The sequence below is a fragment of the Pagrus pagrus genome (genome assembly GCF_965226575.1).
Source record: "Pagrus pagrus genome assembly, chromosome: 23".
Classification (NCBI taxonomy): Eukaryota; Metazoa; Chordata; class Actinopteri; order Spariformes; family Sparidae; genus Pagrus; species Pagrus pagrus.
Window position 1 is genome coordinate 15,862,976 of NC_140205.1, and position 14,162 is coordinate 15,877,137.

General features: G+C 42.7%; 1 protein-coding gene across 2 annotated transcripts in view; it reads right to left on the minus strand.

Moving 5' to 3' along the window:
• Nucleotides 1-14,162, minus strand: part of syn3 (synapsin III) — a 118,437-nt gene that overhangs the window by 66,512 nt on the left and 37,763 nt on the right. For both annotated transcript variants that reach the window (XM_084345108.1, XM_084345109.1), the window contains exon 5: nucleotides 385-541. In XM_084345108.1, the coding sequence (XP_084201234.1) occupies nucleotides 385-541 (157 nt within the window). The remainder of the gene's footprint in view (nucleotides 1-384; nucleotides 542-14,162) is intronic.

Below are 14,162 nucleotides of genomic sequence, written 5' to 3' on the forward strand. Positions count from 1 at the left end.
GTACTAACAGATAACAGAGGTGTAAGTGTGTGATGAATGAGCTGCAACATGAAGAAAATAAATTATGAAAGTATATGTGTCGACTTCTGTTGAACATACTTTGCTCCTTTAAACTTATTGCAGCTGACAAGACCACAATTATGAAGCTCTGCAGAGTCGAGCCTTCACACCCTTTCCACTGCAGTGTTGTATCGTGTTTGCGCTGAGTACAGAGTGAGTAATAATGTGTGGTGGTTGTGGTGGTGGAGGCCACTCGCTCCGCCGACTCCAGAGACAGGTGTTACAGCTCCCTTTAATAGCCCAAATAAATCAGCCGCCGAGGGAGGGACTCACGACACCTTTGTGTGGCTTAAAGTGGAGCAAACAGCAGTTAAAGATGCTTACCACCCAAGGTTTGCTGCAGAAGTTGTAGATGGAGAAGAGAGAGTTGATGCTCGCGACGGCGCCGAAGTGAAGGCCGATCACAAGGTTCCTGAAGTCCTCACCGGGGACCATGCTGTAGGCGTGCTGGCGGATCAGGACGAAGTCTGGCTTGAAGGACCTGGAGAAGGACAGGAAATGGAAATGAAAACCAACAGATAGGGGAGTTGGGCATGGTTTGGGCTATTCATCTGCAAAGGGAAAAAAAATCAAGGTTTTTTACGAGCACAATAAAAACAGGGAAGAATTCAATAGCACTAAATATTCATTTTTAACCTTGCTAGCAGCGTGGATCTGGGAATGATGAGGTCCAGCAGGCCGGATCGGTTTGGTCAGACTGAAGTATTTGACGGACTGGTGGGAAATCCGGCACCGACATTCTTGCCCCCCTCAGGATGACTTGTAAAAACTTTGATAGTCCCCTGACTTTTCATCTAGCACCGTTTCCAGGTCAGAATTTTACAACATCCCATCAGCTAAAAGGTTTTTAGAGCTAATCAGCAATTGTTGCTAACATGTTAAACTTAAATGGTGATCATGGGAAAATAAATACCTACAGACATCAGCATGATACCCTTTTTTTGGGGGCATGTTAGCACGCTAATGTTGCTAATGTTGGCTGTAGACTTTGTGGGGGAATCTGTCATTTCAAGGCCAATCGAGTTGTGGCGAGTTCTTGTAGGAGGGAAAAAGGTGAGGAATATTTACTTCTGTTGCTATATTCAGCTAAGGGTTCAACATCCAATATTAGCCACTCATTTTCCCAGTTTTTAGTCTTTTGTCGAATTTCTTGAAATCTGTAAACCTTTTAAAATCACAAGATCTTCTATGAAATTAAAGTACTCATAGTCCCGCCTTCTGCCCCTCTCAAGTGGTCCATCAACCATCCTGAAGAGCTGACATTTGTGTGAGGGTAGAGTTCATGACAGGTGATGAGGTAATTTACATGTAACAAAATCTTCTGAACATCGTTTACAGAGGTATTTTCAGGCTGACAGGAATATTTGGACCATAAATGTCAGAAAAACGTTTCTAAAAGAGTCATTTATGACCTCTAACCTGACTGCGCTCTCCACCCGGCGGCTCCTCCTGGGCCCTCAGCCCTGTCAGCACATTAACACACTGTATCTGGGCCTTGTGTTTACAGTCAAGGGCTCCATTATTCAGCGGCTGTGTCGGGCTGAAGGGGTGAAGAAATGCTCCTCGGTGCACCTAATCTTTTTGGACCATCTATCCAATTAACACAGCCTAATCCTTCCTTTACAAACTGTTCTGGGAGCAGGGCCAAGCGACCCATCAAGCACCTGGAGGCCTCATTTCAAGCAGCCCACATTTCACAGTAACAAAGGAAATTCACTTTGACTGCAGCCATGTTTTATCTATTAATGCTTCCAGATTTGATTCAGGCAATGTGCAACATGTCTCAGATTCCTGTTATTTACTGCACTTTTTCAAATCTTTCATGTTAGCAAGTGTTGTCTATTATTAACACAGTCTGACTTTGATTTCCATTGCTTTGATGAGTCGCATTCCTACTAACAGTTACCAGAACGTTTGGTTTGCAAGTGTTTTTCAAGGAATGAAAAGGTCACCAGTCCATCTGTTGTATGCTTTCTTCTGTAATTCCATGTTGACGTGTTGAGGCATAATGAGCAAAAAACAACCTGGCTCGTGGCTGCAGAGTTTAAAAACTGGTGCATAACTAAAATGCTGCGAGTACTCTACCAATCAGAAATGCAAGCCCCACCCCCGAAGTCCCTGTACTTTTGGAAAGTAGTACCCCTCCAAGCACAGACTTTTTGAGGGGTATAATAACATCCCTGAGACCTAATTCCTCCAAAGTTCCTCCAAAGGTTCCTCGTCCCTGGGGAAAGCTCATGCAGTGGAAATATATCAGTTATGTGTCTGTGATGTAGAAAGATGTTCAAATATATGACGCTGCCTTTACTTGCATCTTTTATACTTCAGATTCCTATGTTGCTCTTTTCTTAAATTGTAAAATGTATCTAAATAACACAGTCTAGGTTAGAAATGCGCATTTCCAGTACATGGAGTACTTTTTACATTTACAAAGTTAGTGTGTTACATGTTGTAATTTCATTTAGAAATAACAGAACTCATACATTTAACATTTTTACATTATGTCAACATACGTGTTAATGAGTCACGAAAAAGAAAAGAGTTTGTTTCGTTATTAAAAAATGAAGACCTTTCTCTTCTGATTAAAATTTCTTCCGCAAAACTACGTAATGCACCTTCAAGGGATAGAAAGTTTTCTTATATTTTCCTTCTCTCAGGGAATTAATTAAAAAAAGGCATATTTAGGTGGCTGATATCTGTAAGTGACTGTTGGGCCTTACCAGAGGTGTGCGCTCTAGTTGCCATTCATGTGACCAGCAGCTTCACAAAACCCCTGAGAGATTACTTCTGTCTTCTCGCAGACACATGTACTCGCACATCACATATGCACAATGAAAATACATACACATACATGCACATACACACACAGGAGGTAAATGGCTGCAGGTCAGAGGGTGAAATTAAAGACAGGCCCTCAGAAAGGCTCTGGGTCTTCAAGTGTTGCTTATGTAAGACAGGACTGGCAGGATGACTGAGGAGTGATCTGGTCTTCGGCGACAGAGCGACTACAGCTGTTCCTCCCTGCTGCTGCAGTCAGCCGCAGTGGCAGCAGACCAAAGGCTCTGCTATTTATACTGGATGAAGCTGTTTATTGAGGCTCCAGAACCGAAACCAGATTCAACAGTTCATGTGAAACACAAGTTCATGGTAAATACGAGCCGATTTGTGTAACGTGCTGATCCGAACAAACACCCGAAGCTAAGGAAGGACAACAGGCTGCTTAAAAGTGTAAATGGGAAGTTAAACGCTGCATGAGCCAAGACATTGATTTAAAGTGCACCTGTCTGATGAGCCTTAAACAAAGTGTAGCGCTGCATCCCAGAGGAGCAATCCATCTTCCAATCCAGAACAGATGGGCTGAATACAGGTATGGAAGCAAGTAGGAGTGCAACATAGAATTATTTTAATTATCAGTTAATCTACTACTATTTTCTCAGTTAAGTAATTCTGAACTTCCCAGAGTCCAAGGTGACATATAGTCTATTCAATTTACTATTATAGAAGATGAAGAAAACCTGCAGGTATTCACATCTGAGAATCTGGGGCCGATGAAATTTGAGCATTTTGCCTTAAAAATGACTTATTTCACATATAATTACATATTAATAAATTATAAAAATTGTTGCCAGGGCTTTTCGGTGAATTGAAGTTTTAAGACGCTAACCACATAATTACAACATCCCTAGCTCTGAGCTCTAAGTGGGATTGAAACGTTGTCTTCATTCAACTTCTGAAAGTGTGCAAGCATTACCCTCTCATCAGTCACATAATGTCCTGAAAGCCTCCACATGATGTGTATATTCTTCTTTTCTTAATTTCTTCTCTCTTTTCACCATTTCCTGTCCAACATCGTTTTCCTAATTTGTTATGAAATCTGTTCTCTATGATTCACGAACAAGGACACACATATTCCATTTTTACCTCGTGCTGACCATCCATGCCTATGTACAAGATTTCAATCCACCATATTCCTAGCACCCTGATACCTCGCACGAATTATGATGCCACCAATCACATAATCGGTACCTGCGTCTTCCATGGTAACAGGACGCTAATCCTTGTTGGTACGATTGGTACGACGTATCATTAATTCATGATGATTTAGATTAGCGACTTTGTCATGTGAATACTACTAACACCATAATGGCTCAGCCAGCTTAGCTATCGCTTCTAAAGCCTTGAAGGTTAGCCGGCGCGTCAGTTTTTATGATACTTTGTTACTTACGCTAACTCCAGAGAGCACTGGAACTAACCTCTCCAGTGACGTCCCCTGGAAACTCATGGATAGATAACATTTGATCACTATTTAACACATTGTCTTGACACTGGGTTGTCCAGTCACCTCTCAGCTGCCCACGATCAAATGACCTTAAAGTCTACACAATGCATTTTTGCAGATTCATTTTCTGGCAATGGACTGATTAATCGACAACTCAGTCCAGAAGCAAGTTCCATGAGGGCATTAACACAGCTGCAAACAAGTTTCCTCTCTAACCCTCATTGTGGCGTCATGCTTGGCAGATTACTGTCGGTCAATCACAGGCGAGCATGTTTAGAAATAGCTTCACTCCCAATGAATGCAAAATTACATGGATTCATTCATTTTTAGGGATTGATGATCCTAAATGGATCCATAGCCTCATAACACTTACATGATATATTCACAATGCAGATGTTCATTAGTACGGACCTTTTATCCCATGTTTTTATCTGTTATGATCTGTTTACTACCACTACCACTGTCGGACAGCATGCCTGCATAATACCAGATAGACTTTACCTTTGTGCTACCTCATTAGCACACAAAGGCCAGATGCTGAAGACATTCAGCTCAGCGGGATGGCTTTCACCGGGCTACGGTTAATGGAGCCAGTGCCCTATAGCAGCGGAGCTTTACTGAGGTTTGTCACCCATTAACTTTGTTTTTCCATCTCTTCACTCGGACTCATTGTGCAGAAGCAGGGTTCCCTGCGGGTCGTGGATTACACTAAAGCGGCACATCTAGGCTTTACGATCCAAATCGCTCGGGCCCTACAGTCATCACTTCACGGACGATATGCTAATGCGCCCTTTGAATGGGTTATCAGTGGTGCAATAAAGGCTCATAACAGGCACTGATAGGGGGATGGCAGGGTTATAGATTAGGACATGAGGAGGGAATGGATCCACGTGGAATCATGAGCCCACTCAACACTTGAATGGAAAATTGAGCACGATAGGTACAGAAGTGCTGGAGAAAATATAAAATCTCATCATTGAAGTTGAGCCGAATAAACCCGTGGAGAGGCTAACATCATATAAATCAAACTGCCTCAGCACAGTCACACGTACGCCTTACTCGATGCTGAAATTCGCTTTTTTCTAGACATGAAATATGCTTCAACTGACAAACTTTATTCCTAAAATTTTATATCATTTCATGATTTGTTTTAAAAAATCAATTAATATTGACAGCTGTGCTTTATACACATCATGAATCATGGACGTGTAGAGGGAACTGTAGCCTTCGAAACACTGAAATACTTAAAGCTTCTACAAGCCGACCATTTTTTATATGGAGTATATGCAGAAGTGGTCACTCGTAGTGATGAGCCCACAGAGACTCTTCAGTTTCCCTCAGCTCAACAGCACGTTTAAGCAGTTTATTGCTTTGTTTTTAAGGACTGCACCTTTAGTCTCACAGCTCTCACCGACATAATTTCTTCTTCTTGGCGCATTAGCCACTTGTTTGCAGTGAAAAAGCTCAGATAAACCCACTGTATGGTACCTGCCCAGCACTAATATACAAAGTTAGCGACTAGCTGGTGAACGCAGTGGAGCATTTAGCCGCTAAAGAGCCAGATGCCTCCCTCAGGGGCTGGTGGAGACCAAAACAGAGCTAAAAGGGGAAAACTTAATCTGAGCCTAGAACATCATTGGTACACATCTACAGAGCATCAGTGATATCGGTGAAGTGAGATATCTGAGTCCAAAGTATACTAAAAGACAAAACCCGCCCCAGCCACAGTCTGTTCACCCTGCTGCCATCTGACAAAAGATACAGAAGTATCTGCTGCCGTACCACCAGACGACAGAGCAGCTTCTTTCCTCAGTCTGTGAGACTCCTCGTCCTCCACTCTTTTTTATGATTTATCATTAAATCATCCATTATATGTTTATATGAGTAGCTTAAAGGGAATATGACTATCATTTTGTGGTTTAATCCTAGTTGTGACATGGTGATTAAACTTGATCAGATATCAGATATCAGCTGTATAAAGTGATCACATTTCAGTGTTGTGATTGTAGCTTGTGGCTTATGATAAAAAATGTGTTGCCAGTAATGAAGAGTGATAGTGAAGCAAGTAAATGCTCGAGGCACCAATAACAAACATAACAAACATCACCAACCTTTATATCTGTTGGGTAGCCTTACATATATAACATATTGTCCAACAGCACCAACAAGATGTTTTCATCACCATTCCGAGAGTAGAAAGCTATTCAAACCCAAGACAATATGCTGCCATTTTGTTCTCCAGATCTATTTATCATACAGAATCTCTGACCTTCTAATAGGCTCCACAGGGATGTCTGAATTGCGGGGAACGTTTGTCTTCGTAACGGCCCTGTGCCTGGCTCAAAGGCTGGTGAGGGCCTTATCTTCCTCCCATCAGCCTGTCTTTCAGTGATAAGGATAATCGGGGTAGAACTCGGCGGGAATGCCACAAATGTCAAACAGTACATACCGAGGATCGGCGCGGTACTTGTTCACAATGGTGCATTGTGCTGAACAGGCTCTCCGTCATCGGAGGGAAATGCACCTTCGAGAGAAAAATCTGCTTTCCTGTTACGAAAGAGACACCATAGAAAAGAAAACTCTCCATAGTGCTACATGATTGTTGTGTAGACTTAACAAAACAGATGGTATGAAAACAGAAAAGTTCCAGATTTTGCTAAATGCGCTTATTACATCTGTCTCTCTTTGAGGTATGAGAAGCTTGCTGCCAATCTCATTTCTGAGAGTCAAGTAGGGAGCTGTAGCTGGGAGGTGAGTTGCTAGCTTAGCATACAGACTGGAAGCAAGGGGAAACAGGTAGCCTTGCTCTCTCAAAACCTCAAAAAAATTGCCCAGTAACACTTCTAATGCTCACAAATTATCATCTTAATGTATAGCCATTTTTTTGGGCGAAGAGAAGCCAGGTGCACTAACTTCACAGAGACTGCTGCATAGAATAATGCCACGTTCACATCATATGATTTAAAGCAGATATATTTTGCTAATTTTTCATGTTGCATAATTTTATTTTCAGTTGCTTTAATGCTCAAAAAACACATCAGTCTTCTCATACTGTCCAGTGCTGCAGCACTTTATCCCCCCTCTTTCTGAAACGCTGTGATTCAGCTCCCGTCTCTTTAAGGCCTACCGAAAACCCAGTCTGCTCTGATTGGTCAGCTCACACACGCTTTAGCAATTACGTGCACTGTCTTTCCGTTTGGCTCCGTCACATTTTCATCACGTTCTTCAAGTGCAATCCTAATCGACTTCTGGCTCTAGATCAACACAAGTGCATGAGAGGGGTATCAAACTTATCATCTAGCTCTTTAAAGTAGGCAATATTACCAAAAACTATTTTAATGGGTTATTATTTAAGAGTTTCACGCACTTGAACTTCAATGGTCTATAGCATGACATCAGTAAACTACCTTGGGGACTGGACCTGAGTGAGTCCAGTTTTATCTTCAGCTCTCACTTTCTTCTCTGTCGCAACCTCCCTTTGTCTTCGAGGCCAACAAACCTGCTGTATTAATGAATTAGAAACTTGACCTGTGAAACTTAAAGAGTATAATAGCTGTTGCTAATCCAAAGCAATTAACTTGATGGTTTACAGCTGAGAAGCATTGCCTGTTGGCAGCAGTTAAGCGGAGCGCTCCTTATTTTATGTATCAAAATGTGAAGCCCCGTCATACTTTAAACAACGATATTAGCTCTGGGGTTTACTGTGATACTTACACTGGCGCTCTGCTAATGAAAACTCTGAACGCGTTTATCAAATGATAAACATCATCAATCAGAAACGACTGGAGAGGGGTTTCCCACCCCCGCCTCTGTCCGCTTCGTCAAATTGTGTGAAAACCAACATTTTTGTTTATTTTAATTGGTGGATTGAGATTCAGTTGGCTGACTGTAGGAAACAAATTGAAATGGTTGACTCCAGCAATGAAATTTATGAAGTTTTACTACAAATCAGACGATTTTAAGATTGGGCTTTTTATCTAGAACTGTACGGACAGTGCCCAAAGAACCCTGGAGAACCCTCCATTCTCCCTGCGTACGCTGACTCCCTGCAGCTTCAAGCTGTGGTCCCCTGGCCTGAATGGAGGACTCCCTGTGGTTGCGGCTGTGGCTCCGGGCCCGGTGGCACCAGAGCGACCTGGCAGTGGCTCAGACCCTGGGCGGTGGCCCGGTCAGGGCTGCCAAAGCTCTGGATCGGCCCCAAGTTCTATCGCGCTCCGGGACTCATCTCCACAGCAAAGTGAACGCGGCGGAGGTCACGTAGAAAACAAAAGGCGCACGCCAGCGACTAAAACAACAAAGACGAGATTAGATTCATTTGAATTACACCTCTGAAGTCCAAACAGGAGAGGGTGTAACTTCAGCACGTCTACTAGCAAAACAAATTAGAGAATGTTTAGTTGTTTAATAGTGATTGTGTTGAGAATTTTGGGAAGAGTCCCATGGGAGGCAGATATAATGAGGAAAGGAGCTGCAAGAGCGATAGAGCACCAAATGACCTCTGGCAGGAGGGGAAATGAGTGTTGTTAGGAGTTTGAGTGAATTAGCGGGGCCATTTGTATTCATGGCTATATTACAAAAGCAGCGATGGTGGAGTGGGCCTCACGGCCGCTGTATGCTTTCATTACAGTCACCGCGCTCCTAAAGGAAACCACCCTCAGGCCTCTTAAAGCCATGTCTGAACTCAGCGTGTCTGTGAGCGGGATTTATTTGCTCGGTAACAAGATGAACCTGTCTGAGGTATTAGGTGTTGAGGCCGCTCCAAGCAGACAGTTCCCTTCACTGATTAAAATGGGTTTTCACAGGGGTCAAGTGAAGAGGGGCTTAAGATTTGTTCTTGTGTGTGTGTGTGTGATTCATCTCTGTGTGGTCCCGGCAGTAAATCGTCACCTGAGGTAACCAAAGGAGGAGAGGAGGGGATTTGAAGGAGGGGTGGCCCTGTCTGGTTGAGACCGGTAGCTTTCAGGACAGAAATTAAATAGAAGGGGAGGGGGGAAGAAAAAGAAATCAGACAAGGATCTGCTAATGTAATCCCGCTGCCTCCCTCCCTCCATCTGTGGGGCCGACAATGGCGAGGAATGTGACAAGGCTGTCGGGCCATGGGAAGGTCGGGAGCCACACACGGCAGAAAACGCCCATCCGAGCATGTAAATCTGCGTGTTGTTGAACTTTCTCAAATCCAGTCAGCTAATGTCAAATATTCGTCAGATATTCACAGAAATAACTGAATTGCAGTGGTGACAGGTGAGAGTGAAAACTGTGCGTAATAACATCAACACTAATAAGAGATGAATGTGATTCTATTACCTCTGGTCGTCTTTGCCAAATTTGACTCCCGGTGCTGGTTAATAAAGGACGTCCTGCTGCGGCGGCCTTCAGTGAACATAAGCTAAACCGACTGCTGTCACTTTTTTATCAGACGTCTGAACAATCGTTAGAACGTGGGGTGAAAAGTTCATCCTCGAGCTGTTTGAAATGCACAGTCTGTAAGAGCATTAGGCCGTTTTGTTGCGGTTTGCCTTGTGATCCGGCGGGCAGATGGTGCTCTGAAACGTTGCAAACAGCCTGACCTACAGCCATATCGATGTATTGATAAATTAAGCTCACGTTGACGTTAATTGTGTGTCATTTTAAATTCCTTTCCATCTTGATTATTGGAAAAAGTGACAGCCAAATCTATTTGAAAACACTTTATTCACATCCCTTAAAACTGTAACCTACTAAAGTTTGTTTCTTTGAAATTCAGCGGAAGTAAACGTATCAGCGTCCTCGTGGGTAACATAATGTGAGCTGCTCGTGTTAATTAGACCCTCAAAGAGCAATAAATGTGTTTTCATTGTATTCTGAAGTTTATTGTACTGAACTCTCAACAGCGTAAAAACCCCACATTTACTTTTACATCCACGTTTTAGCCATCTAGCTGACGCTGCCACCCAAAACTGCTTCCAGTGAGTGCAACAGTAAAACAAGCGCAGTAAACTCCTCAATCACCAACGGTTAACACACACACACACACACACACACTCCCCGACGTTAATTACCACCAATTAATCAAGGGGTTTTATTAGCTCTGTAAGGACGGTGGAGGAGAGAAACGTCCCTCTGTGGCTTATCATTCTTTGGCTGCTGCGATCCGTCTTTCAGCCAGACCAGCGTTCCCACTTGGAGCCGAGCAGCTCGCTGGAGGTTTTGGCAGCGGAGAGCGGAGAAGCCAAAGGGCTGACTACAGCAGTGCAGGCAGGGAACGACACGCCATAACTACTGTACCTTGTGGCGTGTCGCTGTGCTGTACTGTAGGCCGGGCAGTGCGTGCCACGTTGCACGTCGCACATCGTGGGAGCAGAATTGCATGTAAGCTCTACTTTTTATGGCCTGGAAGCAGAAACCGGCATTCAGGCCATTTGTTGCTCGTCGAGACAAATTTGTCATGAAAGCAAAAGTATGATGGTCCATCAATCAAACAATGAGGCAAAAATGATGATCCCTAAGACCGACATACTGCATACTCAATGTTCTCATTGTGAAACTGTTTGCATGAGTCCTGGCAGTCTTTCTATGTCATTTTTAAAGGGGCTCTATGTAACAATTTGTAGCGATTGACATGTATTAATCACTTTTTTATCAGCCATATGTGAGCGGATTGTAACGTGAGACCTTCTCCATCTCTCTCAAGCCTGTGGACGATTTGTTTTAGTTGTTTAATTTAGCTGGATCGTGGTTTCCTTTGTGAAGGACTCTGATTTTCCTGCAACACTCAAAATGATGTGACTTTATGCCTCGTCTCTGTGCCTCTCCACTCTAAGCTAAGCTAATGCTAGCTTAGAAATTAAGTCGCTAACGTAAAATAAAGATTGGCTTCCAGTCCAGCACAGAAGATCACAGAGCCCCTTTAAAGCTCAAATTTAACCTATAATCAATATTTACTATGTACCTATAAACTGTATAGCCTTCTGCATAACTAACGTCTACATCCTGTCCATTAGAGGGCGCTCACACATTACCAATACACTGTAAACTGCTAGCTTTCATGCTTAGTAACAGTGTGAGAAAATGTTGTTGAGGTGCAGACTTGCAACCTGCATACCCTTTCGTTCAGTCTCTTCAGACGGTGCTCCCTCTAGGGAGACATGTTTACGCATATTATGACTTTCTGAATAGCAGGTTTTCTTGAGGAAATAGTATATGCGTGTTTGTTGCGCGTCATTGAGACATCCATTCCCTGGTGTCATTAAATTCACACCTACTGCTAAAACCAGCACACAGTTTGAAATCAAACTTTTTCATGACCTCATCGCTATTTCTCTGCATTCATCAGTGGCAACAGTGAAACAAGAACCTGATTCACACACAATTTATATGGCCTGTTTCCTTACTGTAGTGAGCTTATCGTGTAACATTGATTGTCTCCAGTCCATTGAATACATTGAATCATACACCAGATGGATATTTTTGCATAGCAAACATGACACAAGTGAGAGAAACGTCACTGCGTAAACAACCCTGAAACCACAGAACTGTGAGAAAGTGTGCTGCTGCATGGAGCCAGCAGAGGAGAGGTGTGAACAGCAGAGCACGGCTGTGGATGGAGGGCAGAGGTCAAAGGTCAGAGCGCTGTGAGCACAGCAACCAGAGGACATATGGAAAAGCAGGAGCCTGCTTTACATCTACAGTACAAGTACAAGTGTATACATGACAGTATGCCTTAATGTTGTCACTATAACAGGATTTTAAACTTGGATATGATACTAGAATGAAAAATAAAACTCAATACCTCTGTGGACACTGCCTCAAGCTTTCTTTTGTGTGGGACAATAATGCTTCACACAAACACTTTGTGGTTGTTATGGAGATGATAAGGACGAAATAAAACTACTTTGGATACACTTCACTGCATAGTGCTTAATTACAGCCATCTCTGCCTGCAACCTGATTAACTTTTCTATTGTAACTTTGACTAACCAATGTGCAAGCTAGCTAGCCAACGTTAGCCATGCTCTGAGGTAAAAAGCTTGCCAGCTTGACGTTAACGTTAGCTGCTAACGTTACAGTAGCTCACTCATCAACATCAAAATGCAGCCACTTGGTTCATTAATGACAATAACTTTACACTTATTAAAGTATATTCAGTCAATATCACCTCTCTTAAATGTGCAGTGTGTAATTTTTCCGCTAGGGGGCTCTCTATCCAAACAAAACAAAAGACATTTGCAGAGTGTTTTGTGGAGAGGAACCGGATGGAGTGTTTGGGTCCAAGCCAGACCTGTGGAATTACCAGACCTGTAGTACTATTTTCTTTTTTGAGTTGGGTTGGTTCTGGACTTTCCATGGCTAACTACAGCTTGCTTCTTGAATAACAGTGACAGATCAGAGTGCATTTTTTTCTGTGTTTGGGAAACTTGTTTCATCTGTCCTGTGCATCTGTGGATGCATCTCAACACCCATTCCTCTGGCTGAGAATGAAACGCATTGCGATCAAAGAAATATTTAGCTTTCATTGACAGTAATCTTTGATGAAAACAGATTATAATCAGTTTACACTCTGGAGGTTTTTGGCTGATGTTTGATCCAGACAACTTCCAGTGTCTTCCTCAACGAAAAATATCAACCTCTGTGGGTTTGAACTTTGCAGTTACAGGATTCGTGTTTCAAACCACCGTGCTTTATTGGTCATCAACTAATCAGACCGCCAGCAAGAAACAAGCATTACACTATTTGTAGTGTAGTTCAGAGTCATAAACGGCAAGCCAAACCACAGCAATTTGGCAGTGAATGTCAGTGTTGTGTGAACGCAGCAGCAGCCAGACCATCTGCTGCCAATTTTGCTGCTCTGTCATTACAACAATATCACCTAAACATATTCAACCCACACAATAACCTCCGTGTCCAACCTGACAACAGGTCGCATTGTAACATCAGCCTTGTTACTGTGATTATCCCTGCTTGATTTAACACTCCACTGTGCACTGAGGCCATTTCCATTACAAATGCTACTTTCAAGAAAGTTAAGATAAGAAAGTTATTTTGCAAAAGTCGAGTCGAGTCCAAAACACAGATTAGCTGATTATTCCCTGAGAAGGCTAGAGTGAGCACTGGTGGCCTGACGCTGGATGGCATGCGCTCAGTTAGCTGACGTAATGGACCAATGAGGATGCAGGAACTCAGAGGCCTGGAGAATGAGAGGCAGAGGACGGTTGAGGGTTTGTAGATTTGTTGTTTATGATGATTGTTTTAGGCAATTACAGTTGATGCAATGTTGGGTGTCAAGGTGAGAGGATGCTGGAGGCAAATAAAGCAACCAGATAAAGGAATAAAGACAGCTGAAAAATTGGCCTTCGGTTGAAGGTCCACTATGAAGCTTTGGGGAAGAATTTTTAATCAGAAGAGAAATATCGTCACTGACTGATACTAAATAAACAAACTGACCTTAAAGGACAACACAATTCATACTGTTTTACTTTGCTTATATGTTGCGGACCCTGCCACCTTTCTAGCTTCAAACAGTGTTCTGGGACCTTATTGTCCTCTGAGAACAGCTTGTTTATTCAGTTATGGTTTGTATTATTACCTCATTAATACTGTAAATATTAAAGTTCTGAGTTTGATTTTCTTCTCCGTAACTACATTGTGCCCCTTTAACATTATAGGGGGTTCTGACTATGTTTCTACTGTTGTTATTTCTGACTGTGTTGCTCTGTGGATCCTGAGTCTATACAGGGTGTTTTACTCCGAAAATTTGACCAGATTTTACAGCTGTAAACACAACACTATTATCACCTTCTAAGTTGATAATGCAAATTAGTTTGCAGTTGCTTATTCACACGTCCAG